Source organism: Neolamprologus multifasciatus, chromosome 16 (assembly GCF_963576455.1).
Source record: "Neolamprologus multifasciatus chromosome 16, fNeoMul1.2, whole genome shotgun sequence".
In the NCBI taxonomy this organism is placed as follows: domain Eukaryota; kingdom Metazoa; phylum Chordata; class Actinopteri; order Cichliformes; family Cichlidae; genus Neolamprologus; species Neolamprologus multifasciatus.
Window position 1 is genome coordinate 19289370 of NC_140454.1, and position 13168 is coordinate 19302537.

At 40.7% G+C, this 13168-nt stretch overlaps 1 protein-coding gene across 1 annotated transcript; it reads left to right on the forward strand.

Annotated features, from left to right (window-relative positions):
- Positions 1-9597: 9597 nt before the first annotated feature.
- Positions 9598-12208, forward strand: dlx2a (distal-less homeobox 2a). Its single transcript, XM_085134565.1, has 3 exons — positions 9598-10187; positions 10617-10801; positions 10960-12208. Exons 1-3 carry the CDS (start codon positions 9869-9871, stop codon positions 11284-11286), a joined length of 831 nt encoding a protein of 276 aa, XP_084990691.1. The 5' UTR covers positions 9598-9868; the 3' UTR covers positions 11287-12208.
- Positions 12209-13168: the final 960 nt, after the last annotated feature.

The window sequence follows — 13168 nt, forward strand, 5'->3', positions numbered from 1 at the left end:
CAAGGCAATTAGGATTATTAACATCTTGACTATTCAGCATAAACAGTGTATTTATTTGCAGATATACTGATTTCCAATAATTATTCATAAGCATTCATTTTTTTGGGTTCATTTTATGCTCAGTAAAGAAACTAAGGGTTTTTTTTTTTGTTGTTAGATTTTGTCGACGTGTCCATGAGAGAGTTAAAAGGTGTGTTATCTGCCTTTACCTGTTCACCTGAACAGGTAAAGGAGTTCACCTGAAAGCAACAGCACTTTCATGTCCACTGTTGCCCTGGGTGGTTGTGTAACACAAGCTGTGGGAGAAGGTGAAGCCGCCCAGCTTTGCATTGTCTCAGGTCAGCGGGAAGAAAGAGGTCAGACAGGTGGACCCCTGCAGGTGCCGAGGGCTTTCTTCACAGATTAGCTGCACCTTTGTATGAGCAAAATGAACAATCACTTGAGAAAGATTTGCGAGGCCCCCAAGGTCGAATCACTGGAAAAGATATCAGCTTTCATTAGTCACTGGAGAACCGGAGTCCCCTTTCTCTATGAGTGCAGCTTAATGCACTGACTTAAAAGAAGTGAGCATATTACATTCTTAATGTTCACAATAATTTGTTTTTCAGATTTCAGTTTTACTTACATGCAGCAAAAACACATCAGTCCTATAAAGCCTGAACAATGAAATAAAGGCCAGATAAAAGATTCAAACTGGAGGGTTTTTAAAGCTTAATTAATTATAAATTTGCATATATGGGTTAGGATTTGTGCAATTTATTTTGTTTTTCAGGGGAATTATTACACTGATCATGTAGGGGTCTTAAAAACTTCTCTATCAAATATGATACACTTTGCATTACTTGATTAAATTATAATATTTTTAATCAGTTGAAACTCATCAATGTTACCGATGTGTTACAGATCAGAAAAACAACATAATCTGTGTGTTTGACCTCATATCAACTTCCTGTAAAGCCAATATTTTAAGGTGTTTGGGGAAAAAATGCCTCTTAAATAAGTCTTCAAGTATTCAGCATTTGAAATAAAATTAAATGAAATGTAATCATTTCACAAAGCTGTCTACAATAACATCTAAGAATAAAATCTTTATGTCAACATCTACTTCCTTTCTGAGCATGTCATTTCAAATCTTTATACTATTTCTTGCTGAGTCTAACTTTGCCCTAATTATTGTTAAGAATAATTTCACCATTCATGAAAACTTTTTGCTTCCAGAAGCCCTTTACTTCAGATCCTGGCAGGGCAGAAAGGCGAGTAGTTTAAGTTTCACATGTCAGAGACTGATGGAGGAAACTAAACCCAAAGTTACTGGAGAGACTGGGAAGCATGTCCAAAAGGCACAGCTGGTGCAGGCAATTTGTTGACGTGCCAACACACTAATGATTGCAACGAAACGTAAACAGATGGATGTTGCCACTTAATTTGGAGGACATCTGTAATATTTAAATGTAGTTTACATTAACTGAATATTAATTTAGACATGAGCTTCATTTTTTTGTGCAGCATTCAGGACAACTCCCTCTCAGAGATGTTGAGTGTGGTGTAAGTGTTCATGTTGAATTTGGATTTCACTTATTTGCCACCTTGTAGGCGTGAAGGTGTCAAATCAACTGTTGGAGTTTCAGGAACTCTAATACTAACACTCCCGGCGAGGCGGACATGCCAGCTCTATCAGTTTCAAAATTAAGTCAGCATAGCAAAACCAAACCCACAAGAAAACATGGCCGGAGCGTACAGCTGGCATAAGCAATTTGCCAGCTGGTGAGCCAAGAAATCAAGTCTTATTGAAGGCGACAGAATGACGGTCAAGTTATTAAAAGCAGAAAACATCTTTTGGTTACTGAATTTATTTTTTAATATTATGTTTTCTTTTAGATCTTCATAAAAGTAGGTTAACACTGGACGTATAGCAATAAATCTTTGGCTGAGGAAATTTTATTTTTAATGGCAAAGGGCATCACGGTGATGTGGTGGTTAGCACTGCCACCTCGCAGTGAGGAGGTCCAACCTTTGACTCTAACCTGGGCTCTGTCTGTGTGGAGTTTGCATGTTCTCCCTGTGTCTGTGTGTCTTCCTCCCAGAGACACTGATGGGGTTAGGTTAGCTGGTGATTCTGAAGTGACCACAGGCATGAATGTGAGCATGCAGCTCTCTGCGCTAAACCAGGGTGTAGCCTGCCTCTAATCCTGTGTCACCTAGAATAGGCTCCAGCTTCCCTTAACCCTGAATTAGATAACCAGAGAGAGAACGGTTGGATAGATCTTTCAACAGGGTGATACACCATGCTTTACATTATATGTTAAATGTGCTAAGACACAAACAAGAGTACAATAACCTGAAGTAGAGTACCACAGATTCAACAAGAGAGTGAGTGCCCTGATTTTAAAGGACTGAGAGTGGGAACTGACCTCGAATTCGTTTTAGGTACGTTGTGAAATCCAAACAACTCCCTGTCCCTGAGAGATATGCCTATAATTTAGCAGCCTGAACAGTGAACATGGTATCTCTCTGTGGGTGCAGACAGGCACCGGAGAGGTGCATGAATGCTGAGTGATAACAGAGGTTGTGTCTGCATCAATGGCTGTGTAAAGCATGCCCTAAAGTTGGAGCAGCTGATCCCGGTCCTGTTGTGACAGTGGTGTGGCTCTTTGTAAGGAGACCATCCGCAGTAAATCTGCTCCACTCCCCTTGCACAAAGGATTGGTTCCATTTATGGCTCCTGGGTTTGGCGGGGGTGGACGGTGCTACTGGGTCAGCAGTGAGGGGAGTGGGACCTCACAGACCTCTTCAAAATCTTTCTCAACCAGGCTGTGTGGATGAAACAGGGAATTCCTTTGTTAGCCCTGCAAAATGAGAAATAATTTCCGCTTTAGTGCAACGGACTGCCCTCTGGGATGTATTATCATTATGTCATGCTAATCATATCATACGCTAGGCAGTCTTTTTACATGAGCTGGGAAAACCACATCTTTTAGTTAATCAGGTTTTCCTGAACAAAGAGGAAACGAGAGCTATGTAAAGCTGTCACATCAGGAACGGGGATTTGTTAATTCCTTCGGGTTTAAATGTCATTTTTCACGTCCAAGAGGTTGTGAATATTTTCCTCTATTCCACCACTGATTTAAGCAAGAATTCAAATCTTATATGTTGTGCATAACAGAAGCATAACCATAAGGCCTTTAGCACAGATTTCCTCAGTGTGATGCACCAAACATTAACTGGAGCTTAAAGCTTAACACTTCCTTTCAATTGTTATTGGCTGCTGTTGCTCAACATGAAAGCCTTTGTTGTTAAAAATAACTTCTCTTGAGGGGAAAAGTCACCGTGACTAATTCTAAGGAAACACATGCTCAATCATGAAGTCCCCACTGGAGGTTTCCAACTTAAACTCCACGTATGTCCGGACCCTCGCACTACAGGCTCAACCTTTGAAACGGAGAGGTCAAGAAACACTCGGCGGATCATTTCCATGTTTGCGAGAAGCGAGTTGAATGTATGCAGACCCCACAGGTGATTTTATCTCCTGACTCTGTAAGAAGCTGCCCGCTCCTAGTTTGGTTTGAGTGAAAGCATTTTGCAGAGAGAATTTATGTGATTTGAGGAAAAGGATGGGTTGCCAGGGTGATGAATGCTCCAGCTGACACAGCGGGAGATCAGCAACATCCAAATCACTCTACTGCCGTCTAAACCTGCCTGAATTTCGCTCAGCGAGACAATGCAGAAAGAGTTGCTGCTGCTGACCCCAGTTAGAGCCCAAAACATCTGGAAAATTATCATAATGTGTCATTTAGTGCCTTTCTCCCATTTAAAATCAGCTGACTGTAACTTTAAATGAAATAAAACCACTTAAGTTGACCTTGGTGTCTCTCCAACTGTACTCAGGATATAATTAAATACAATTACATTTTATAAATTTTTTAAATTAGGCATCATTTTTTGTACATATTTTACCACAAACACACTTAAAATAACTCTATATTAATACATTAAGTCATATTTAAAATTAGGGGAACTTTAAAAATATGCAAATTTCATTACAATCCAAAAACACTCTTAAATCAAGTCAAGTCAAGTGAAGTGGCTTTTATTGTCATTTCAATATGACATATAACGGACAAACACAGGACTACGTAAAGTGCAATGTGCAAAAGGAAATGCAAAAATAAACAAGACAAGACAGTGCAATGGAAATGTACAAAATGCTGAGTATTGTGCAAAAATAACTTGGTGTCTGTAGGTGTGTGTGTGTGTGTGTGTGTGAGAGAGAGAGAGAGAGAGAGAGAGATACTGCAGATAAGTGCTTGGTAGTGATGTGGATGCAGGTGTGTGTGTGTTTCTCTCAGTCCATTCACTGAGTATTCAGGAGTCTGACGTCTTGGGGGAAGAAACTGTTCCGTAGTCTGCTAGCGAGGCCCCGGATGCTCCGGTACCTCTTTCCAGAAGGCAGCAGGGGAAGAGTGCGTGTGAGGGGTGTGTGGGGTTCTCCACAATGCTGGTGGCTTTGTGGATGGAGCGGGTATGTAAGTGTCCGTGATGGAGGGAAGAGAAGCTCCAATGATCTTCTCAGCTGCTCTAACTATCCGTTGTAGTGTATTGCGATCCGATACGGTGCAGTTACCATACCAGGCAGTGATGCAGCTGCTCAGGACGCTCTCGATAGTCGCTCTGTAGAACGTGGTGAGAATGGATGGAAGGAGATGGCTTTTCTCAGCTTCCGCGGGAAGTAGAGACACTGCTGGGCCTTCTTGGTTATGGAGCTGGACCAGGAGGGACCAGGAGAGGTTCTCCGCCAGGTGGACACCAAGGAATTTGGTGCTCTTGATGATCTCCACAGAGGATCCATTAATGTTAAGTAGGCAGTGATCTCTCTGTGCTCTCCTGAAGTCAACAATCATCTCTTTGTTTTGTCCACGTTCAGAGACAGGTTGTTGACTCTACACAAGTCTGTTAGCTGTTGTGAGTTATATTAAAAATAATCTTGCAACAAATAGATTAAATGTAACTTTACATACTGATAACAGTCAAAAATATAAACAGCTCATATAGGTGTATATAAACAATGTATATAAAGTGCAGAAGAGTAGCAGAGTCCTTAGTTTTGGGGTAAGCTTCTTGAAAGCACAAAACAACTTTTGAGTGGTTTACCTTGATATCTTTCTCACTGATTTAGAAATGTGACAAATCTTCAGCAAAATATACTCCACGAAACGCCAGATACCTCTATCCTGGGCCTTTCCTTTGATCATCTGAAATCAAGCAGAGTGAAAGTCTTCTATCTGATATCTCAGAACAAGAGTAATAAAAAAGAAGATCTACATGATGAAAACCAAAGCCTGCAGAACGATCTTTGCATATTATCCCTGTGGGATTCGAAGCGCTGTGAAGAATAACATCAGTTTCTCGCCAGTTTCTGTCAACGTTCCTGCAAAGCTCATCAAAACATCATCATCATCATTGTTCTGCGCATAACGGATCGTGCAGAATACAGTGAAATTCAAATTGCTTTGGGTTTATTTAGGATTTCAGACTTTCCTTTATATCCTCGCACCAGTAGCAATTAGTATCTAAATAAACAGGTCAGTCAATAATGAGTCTGACATCCGCTCCAGATGGCAGGAGATTTCCTCCTGTACTGCCCATATTGTTATTTTTGTAGCAGTAAAAACAGAGACTAGACACTGTGCGGCCATGGAGGGGTATGCTGTTTTCTGTTTTGTTTTTTTCACTTTTCTGACTTCTGTTTTCCATAACCTAAACTCAGGATGTGCACATGGTATCACATCAGGAAGAACTCAGGCTCTGTTTGCCGTTTGAGTATAAAAACAGATAAGTGAGGCTTGAGATCAGTACTTCCTAAAAATGTCAGGGTGTTTATCTCTCACAGTGATTTCCTGGCTTGTGTACTTTGATTCCTCAAGACAAACTGTGACAAACTGTCAATATTAAGCACTGTTAGCCTTTTATAAGCACATCTTTCACTCTTTTCAAAGGGTAAAAAACAGGTTGATCAGAGTTAATCATTTGGACTGTATATTCTGTATCTAACAAGTTTATCTGACACCTCGATGCCATAGAGACACTTTAACTCATTTGTAAACAGGAAGTTATAAAGAGGAATTTTTAAATATTTTTGATAACATATGTGATGTTTCTATGTACGGTAGACTGCTTGAAAAGGAGAACAACAAAGGTTTTGTGGTGCGGCTAGACTGAGGAATTAGTAATTACTATAATTAATATAGTGTGTGTCCTCATGGTATTCTAAGTCTTGACATAAAGTCTGAACAAAGTTGTGACAATGCTGAGGTTATAAGATATTTGACAAGCAACACACATGTTGTAATTTGAAGCAACGTAACAGTTTCTCTTTCTATTCAAGAAACAGTAATTTTTTTAATAATACAAGTGCTAATATATTATTTGAATGACGTATTTTCTGCCATAGCTGCTTTGAAAGATTTGTGTGCTTTCACTCTTGTTATTTGCTATTTTTTTAATTTATTTAATTTTTTAATTTTTAATTTTTTTTTACTTTAGGAATGAACTGGCATGCAACTCTGTGTGTGTGTGTGTGTGTGTGTGTGTGTGTGTGTGTGCAAAGCTTGTTTGATTACTGTGCTGAAAGAGCAGCTCCTGTAAAAATAGGAAATTTGGAATGCACAATGAAAGCTGCTTACATCTGTCTGCAGTCATTTGGCGTCATTTCCATGTCACCGAACACGGGGTAGATCCACTATACCAGCTGCTCTGCAACAGAGGGATGAAATCACATTTATAGTCACTAAGAGTGACACGCAAGTGACATGAAAACAGAAAAGTTTGACGCAGCAAGAAAGATGCTGATTGTAACTGTATTGTGAAATCACTCACTGCAATCCCAATATTTAATGATTTGTGCCTTCTCCAGAGGAATCTTCTATCCCATCAACTGACTTTAAAGCTGTTTAGTTCTTCCTCTTTGTGGCATAGATGACACACAGCATAAGCATCTTACTCGGAAGAAGCAAACAAGCAAACTGAAAAGAAGATATTTTCTCGTATGACCACTCGTGTACCCCTTCTCCAGTCTTTTAAGGTTTCTATGTGACTCTCCTGGAGAATTTCTGCTCATTCTGGCTCTGATGATGATGACGGGGCAGCTGAATGCAGAGACTTTGTTCCACTAATGAGCAGTGACATGCAGCTACACTGACCTATGGTGAGAGAGGACTGCCCACATCAGCAAAACAATGGACTGATGGAATCCCCCCTGAACTCGAGCTATGGAGTCCTGCTACACCCTCACTGTTGAGAAGGAAATGGTTACTCGTGTGACTTGAACTGGGCCATAATGGATGATGATTTATTGAATCAGAAGGGTGACTGCTTGGAGCTATCACAGATAAAAATTAAAAGGGAACTTCACTGATAATACAGACGATTTAACTCATTTGTCACTGTCATTAGCAGTTGAGTGCTAGTTTTAAAAAAATGTTTTTAAGCCTCAGATGAATGTCCTTTAGTTTGGTGTCAGCACATCTTTACCTGGACTTCGAGACAACAGATTTAGAAATCAGCTCTTTCATAATCAAGCAGACTTTAAAACACAGGATGAATAAATTCATAATTTCTGCTGCATTTCTATTTAACCTGTCACCAGAACTATGGATATTTATGATTTGTATCCTTCTCTCTTGTGTATCTGTCTTGGTCATATCTTGTAGACTTCTTGGTTAATTCAGTTCATTTACATATATATATATATATATATATATATATATATATATATATATATATATATATATATATATACAGGGCCACTTTGGAGCAACAGTTACCTCATGGTGCTTTATACTGCAGGGTAAAGAACCAACAAGATTAGAGTTAAAAACTCAAAAAAGTCAGATAATCCACTATTATAAAGAAGTGGGCAATAGTGGGAAGGAAGAACTCCCTTTTTAACAGGAAGAGAAAGCTAGCAAAACCAGGCTCAGGAAGGAATAGCTAGATATTGTGGTGAGTTGGGTGGTGATAGGAAGAAGAAGAAAGAAAAGAAGCACAAAGAGAAATAAGGACAAATAAAAGGAGTGAATGAAGAAGAAATGCTCAGTGTGTGTCAGAAGTCCACCAGAAGTCTGAGCCTATAGCAGCAAATAAAAGGGGTGGCCACCTGATCCAGCCCTAGCTATGAGGTCTGCCAAAAAGTAAAGTTTTAGGTCTAGTCTTCAAAGAGGGGAGAGGGTTTCTGTCTCCTGAATGCAAACTGGAAGCTGGTTCCACAAGGGAGAGGAGAGCTACAATGCTCTGCTCCCATTTTACTTTTAGAAACATTGGGAACTAGATTGTGAAATCCTTGTGGGCTTCTATTTAAAGATATGATGATTGGTGCATTTTCAACTAAAAACTTCTTCTTTTAACTGACTGGGTAGTCAGCTGTTAGCTGCTAAGCAACACATCTAAGCAACTTGTGGCACAAAGTTGACGTGTGGAGTTTGAGTTGAACTTTCTGAGGGCATTTTGACAGTATTTGTGGTTGTTATGTATTATACATTGTGAGACTGAGGAGACTATCAGAGATGATTCATCTCCAGACTTTCACTTTATGACTATATAAAGAGGCTTCAGCCAATACCTTTTGATTAGCCTTGTCTCATGCTTTCTTGCTTTGTGGTAATCTTTATTCTGTCTTCACTGAGATATTTGAATGCTAATCAATAAAATTAAAATCAAATCAAATCAAAGAGTAGCCAGAGTTCAGTGCAGGTTTCTTTATAAACCTGCAGAGAGAGAGTTGTTTTTGTGGAGATGCATGCTGGTGCTAACCTCATCAACACAGAGCAGCCTGCTTTAGGCTTTAGGCGTGTTAATAAAAGGAACTATGCTGCCATCTTATGGCGACAACTGCACTTCCGCTCCGTCACCATCTGAACTTTCCCAGGATCTCCGGGAGATCTGAACGCAACACAGTGTCAAACGACCAACACACCTGGACTTCTCACGCGGATGTGACGTAGCTTAAATCGCCCATAGTTTATTTAATTATTTATTTTTAGGGTTGTGCGCAGATAGAAAAAGAGAGGTAAGTGAACAAAAGGGATTTTGTGAACAAGTAAAATGTATGACCTCTGGGTGGCGCTGTAGTTATTCTCCACAGCAACAAAACCTTCACCTTTAGACGATATCCACAAGGTTTGGTTTTGTGTCAGCTCCTTGAGATTTCCCTTAAACAGTCCCCTCCTTATCTAGTTTGCTTCTGACAAAAAAGAAGAAAAAGAGTGTTACTGTTTACTATAAAGAACTGTTTAACTTTAATAAACAAATTCCAACAAAAAAACATACACTGTGCTGCAAGCCAAAAACTGCTTCTTGGCCCAGTTTAAGGCATCGTTTTCCTAACGTGCAGTAGATGTTATCCATTGTCCAAAATCAATATTCATCTGGTTTTAAACGGCAGTTTGCGCATGGAGATCAGGCCTGGGTCTGCAGGCTAAATCTTTTGAGATGCTTTTATGTAAAACTATCCGCAGACAACTGGGACAGACAGACCTGAAGAAATAATGGAGGGTGGACGCGGTGGGGAGTAGTCAGTCGTGCAGCCCTTACTCATTGGTTGCCTCAGACACAGTAGCTCTCCCTCTCACTCTCTCATAAATGCGCTCCCACCGCCGACCGTAGCAGATAATCACAGGCCACTGTGAGAAGGACACACCTTGCGCTGATTTTGCCAAGGTATACACGGGGATGCGTTTTGATTCACGAAAGGGTGTCATCAGTCCAAGATTTGAGTCGTGCTTTACAGCCTGTCGCGCAATCGCCTAGGTCGCGATTTTTGCAATATTCTTTTTTTTTCGCATAGGTTAGTGGGCTGCTCTCCCCCAGTTCCAAGATGACTGGAGTTTTTGAGAACTTAAATACTGATATGCATTCGAACCAGATTACCTCAAGCAATTACCACAGCTTGCACAAATCGCAGGAGTCCCCGACTCTGCCGGTTTCCACGGCGACGGACAGCAGCTATTACAACGGCCAGCAGCCTGCGCACTGCGCCGGGTCACCGTTTGGACAACTGGGCACTTACCAGTACCACAGCAGCGCCACGAGTTCTGTGCCATATAACGCAAAGTCATACGACCTCGGTTTCAACTCATCGTATGGTACATACGGTTCTTATGGCTCCAACTCATCGCCAACTCCCGCAGACACAGGTAGGCGAGCTCTCAAGTTCGTTTTAGAGCATTTTGCATGTATTCAGTGGCTTCGTCTTTGACCAAAACGCACTGCAGAACATGTCTGAGTTCATTTGTATGCACAGTATTTGATAAAAATATTATTATCTGACTAAAATGTATTGATGCTTTATTTTTCTTGTATGAATATGTAAAAAAAACTGTTTTATTTATTTCCAAAGAAAGAGCCTACAGATCCACAAAGTGGCCTATTTTGGCTTTTTGTATTTTTTTTGTAGGGCCTTATAAATATACATAATTTAATCAAATCAGGTTAAGGTATTTGGGGTACACAAATCTGACAAACCTAAACTGACAACAGTGCAAATACGCCTAGCAGTTCTGCAACACTGAAAAATGCCCAAACCCTTCGTGCCTAACGTGAATTGCATTTGAATGTTCCCTCAGAGAAAGATGAGAGCGAGCCAGAAATCCGGATGGTTAATGGAAAACCAAAGAAGGTCAGGAAACCTCGAACCATTTACTCCAGCTTCCAACTGGCTGCACTTCAACGGAGGTTTCAAAAGACTCAGTATTTGGCTCTACCAGAACGGGCCGAGCTGGCAGCGTCGCTGGGCCTTACGCAAACACAGGTGGGTAGTCTGCATCTGTGGGCTCATGCGCTGTCAAATATCCACTGCATGTCTCAGTGTGAAAACAAATTCAAACTGACAAAGATGGGATTTAAGGGGGAAATATCGCTTATAATCGATTTTAAGCTTAAATTAGTTTCTTTCTTTTTTTTTCTCAGGTTAAAATCTGGTTCCAAAACCGCCGCTCCAAGTTCAAGAAGCTGTGGAAAAGTGGAGAAATCCCCCCAGAACAACATGTTGCTTCCAGTGAATCTCCCCCGTGCACGTCTCCACCAACTACCACCTGGGACTTTCCACAGACTCAAAGAATGAACAATGTCAGCTCTAGTTTACCTCAGAGCAGCAGCCCTCCAAACACGACTGCGCCTTCGTCGTTTTTGGCAAACTACTCCTGGTACTCAACTACGAACTCTGCCACGCATCTGCAGCCTCCTCTGGTTCAGCATCACCACAACTCCGCCATAAGCGCTGGGACGATATTCTGAAATTTAAAAGAGAAAGCGAGCGAGAGAACGAGAAAACGTCGGGTGTAAATCGGACAATACTGGTGAATAAAGAGAAAATAAAATGCCATTACCTTCATTTTGCAGACCTCGTACGTGCACCATACGAACTTTACGCGCAGCATCTAGGAGATTTCATGGAACCAGATAGGTTTATGGACCTTGCCAGTTTTCGTGCTTACAAATGGTAGACTCAGATTTCTAGAGTTATTTTTGTATTTATTTATTTTGTTTATGTGAGGGATGAATGAACCACTATTACCCAAAGCAATCACAGCCTGGGCGCAAGCCCATATACTTTTACTCGGACGTCACTTTTTCTTCTTCTTTCTTTGTTTTGTTTTTTTGTGTGTGTGTTGCCATCCCTGCAAAAAAATAAAATAAAATAAAACATGAATCGCAGGACAACCTGTCACAAATGTAGCACAAGTTAACTGTATGGTGCCTTTTTTGCAATATGACCTCATTTATGTTGTGCGATCAAAACAAAACCAGCTTACCTTTATCCATTCCTCACGTAGTCCGGGGGGATAAGTGTTCCGATCTACGTTTGTAAATATTTTACAACAGCTTTTTTTTCATAGCCCACCTCGCTTTGACTTAATTTTATTTTTTTTATTTTATTTTTTGTCGTTTTCTGGCTCTTCATCCATTAACCACCGTGAGCTACTGATTGTCCCACCCTCTGACTTGTATCAACACTAAATTGTATTTTTTTTTTTGTTCTGGTCTTATTTATTTTAGCAGTGTTTCATATATGGCCAGATTTTATTTAAATAAAATGTTTTCTGTGCATTTGCATCCAGTTTGTATGTGTGTATAAATACATTCTATGTTCACTAAAGCTGGATTTACCCTCTCAAAAAAAGTAAATAAATAAAAATAAATCATTTTAGAAAAAGAAGGCATGTCGATGCATTAAGATTTATTTATTATTATTTATTTATTCATTTAATTAAATTGTTTGCCTTTTTTTTATTAAATGGGTTTAAAAATAAATAATAAAAAAAACTTAGGAAATAATTTGTCGTAAAAATGTAGCCTGTGGTTACATGAAGGTCTTGTGGTGCTATAACACGAGCGTGGACAAGCTCCAGGGCATCCAGGGGGACTCCTGAGTTGTCTCGGTTGAGATTTACTTCTGACTGCCGCCAGCAGCTGCTTATCCGAACCGAGGCTCGGGCAGGCAGGCAAGCAGAGACAGAGGCCCGGGGGCGCACGCCGAGCTTAGAGCGACAACATCAACAACACGCCTTGGCATGCGAGAGGAGAAGACGAGGGTGGGTATGAATGAGCACAAGCTCGTCAGACTCTGTGGAGTCACAGAGCCGCTTTCCAGACGTTTTATGAACTCAACCTAACAAGAGAAAAAGAGACAGGAACTCGAGAGCCAAGACAGCCTGCAGCTACAACATCATGGAAACATTTCTCACGCCTCACAAGCGAGGTCTCTGATCTTCGAAGACGAGCAGCTTGACCCACATTATTTGGCTGCTTGTAGGGCCTGTGGGCAACATGGAAAACACAGGCATACGTCCAAAAAAACAATTTATTGGAGCCATGCAGGAAACCCTGTTTTATTATAGATTTAATTTAGAAAATGTTTATTAGAGATGTTTTGACTCCAACAGACAGGTAGAGCGGGGCTCGTATTATTTACACATGGCTCCCACACAAAGATGGTGATATACGGTTCATGGTCCCACATGCTTCTCTTCAAAAGACCACAGGCCATAAAGTGGGATCGCTTCCTTGTACATAATTAAGACTGCAGCTTGTCAGCGGTTGCTGTATCTGCATGATGAAGCCCCCCACCAACCAACCCCACCACCCCCCTACGGCTGACAGTATCAGACACATGCAG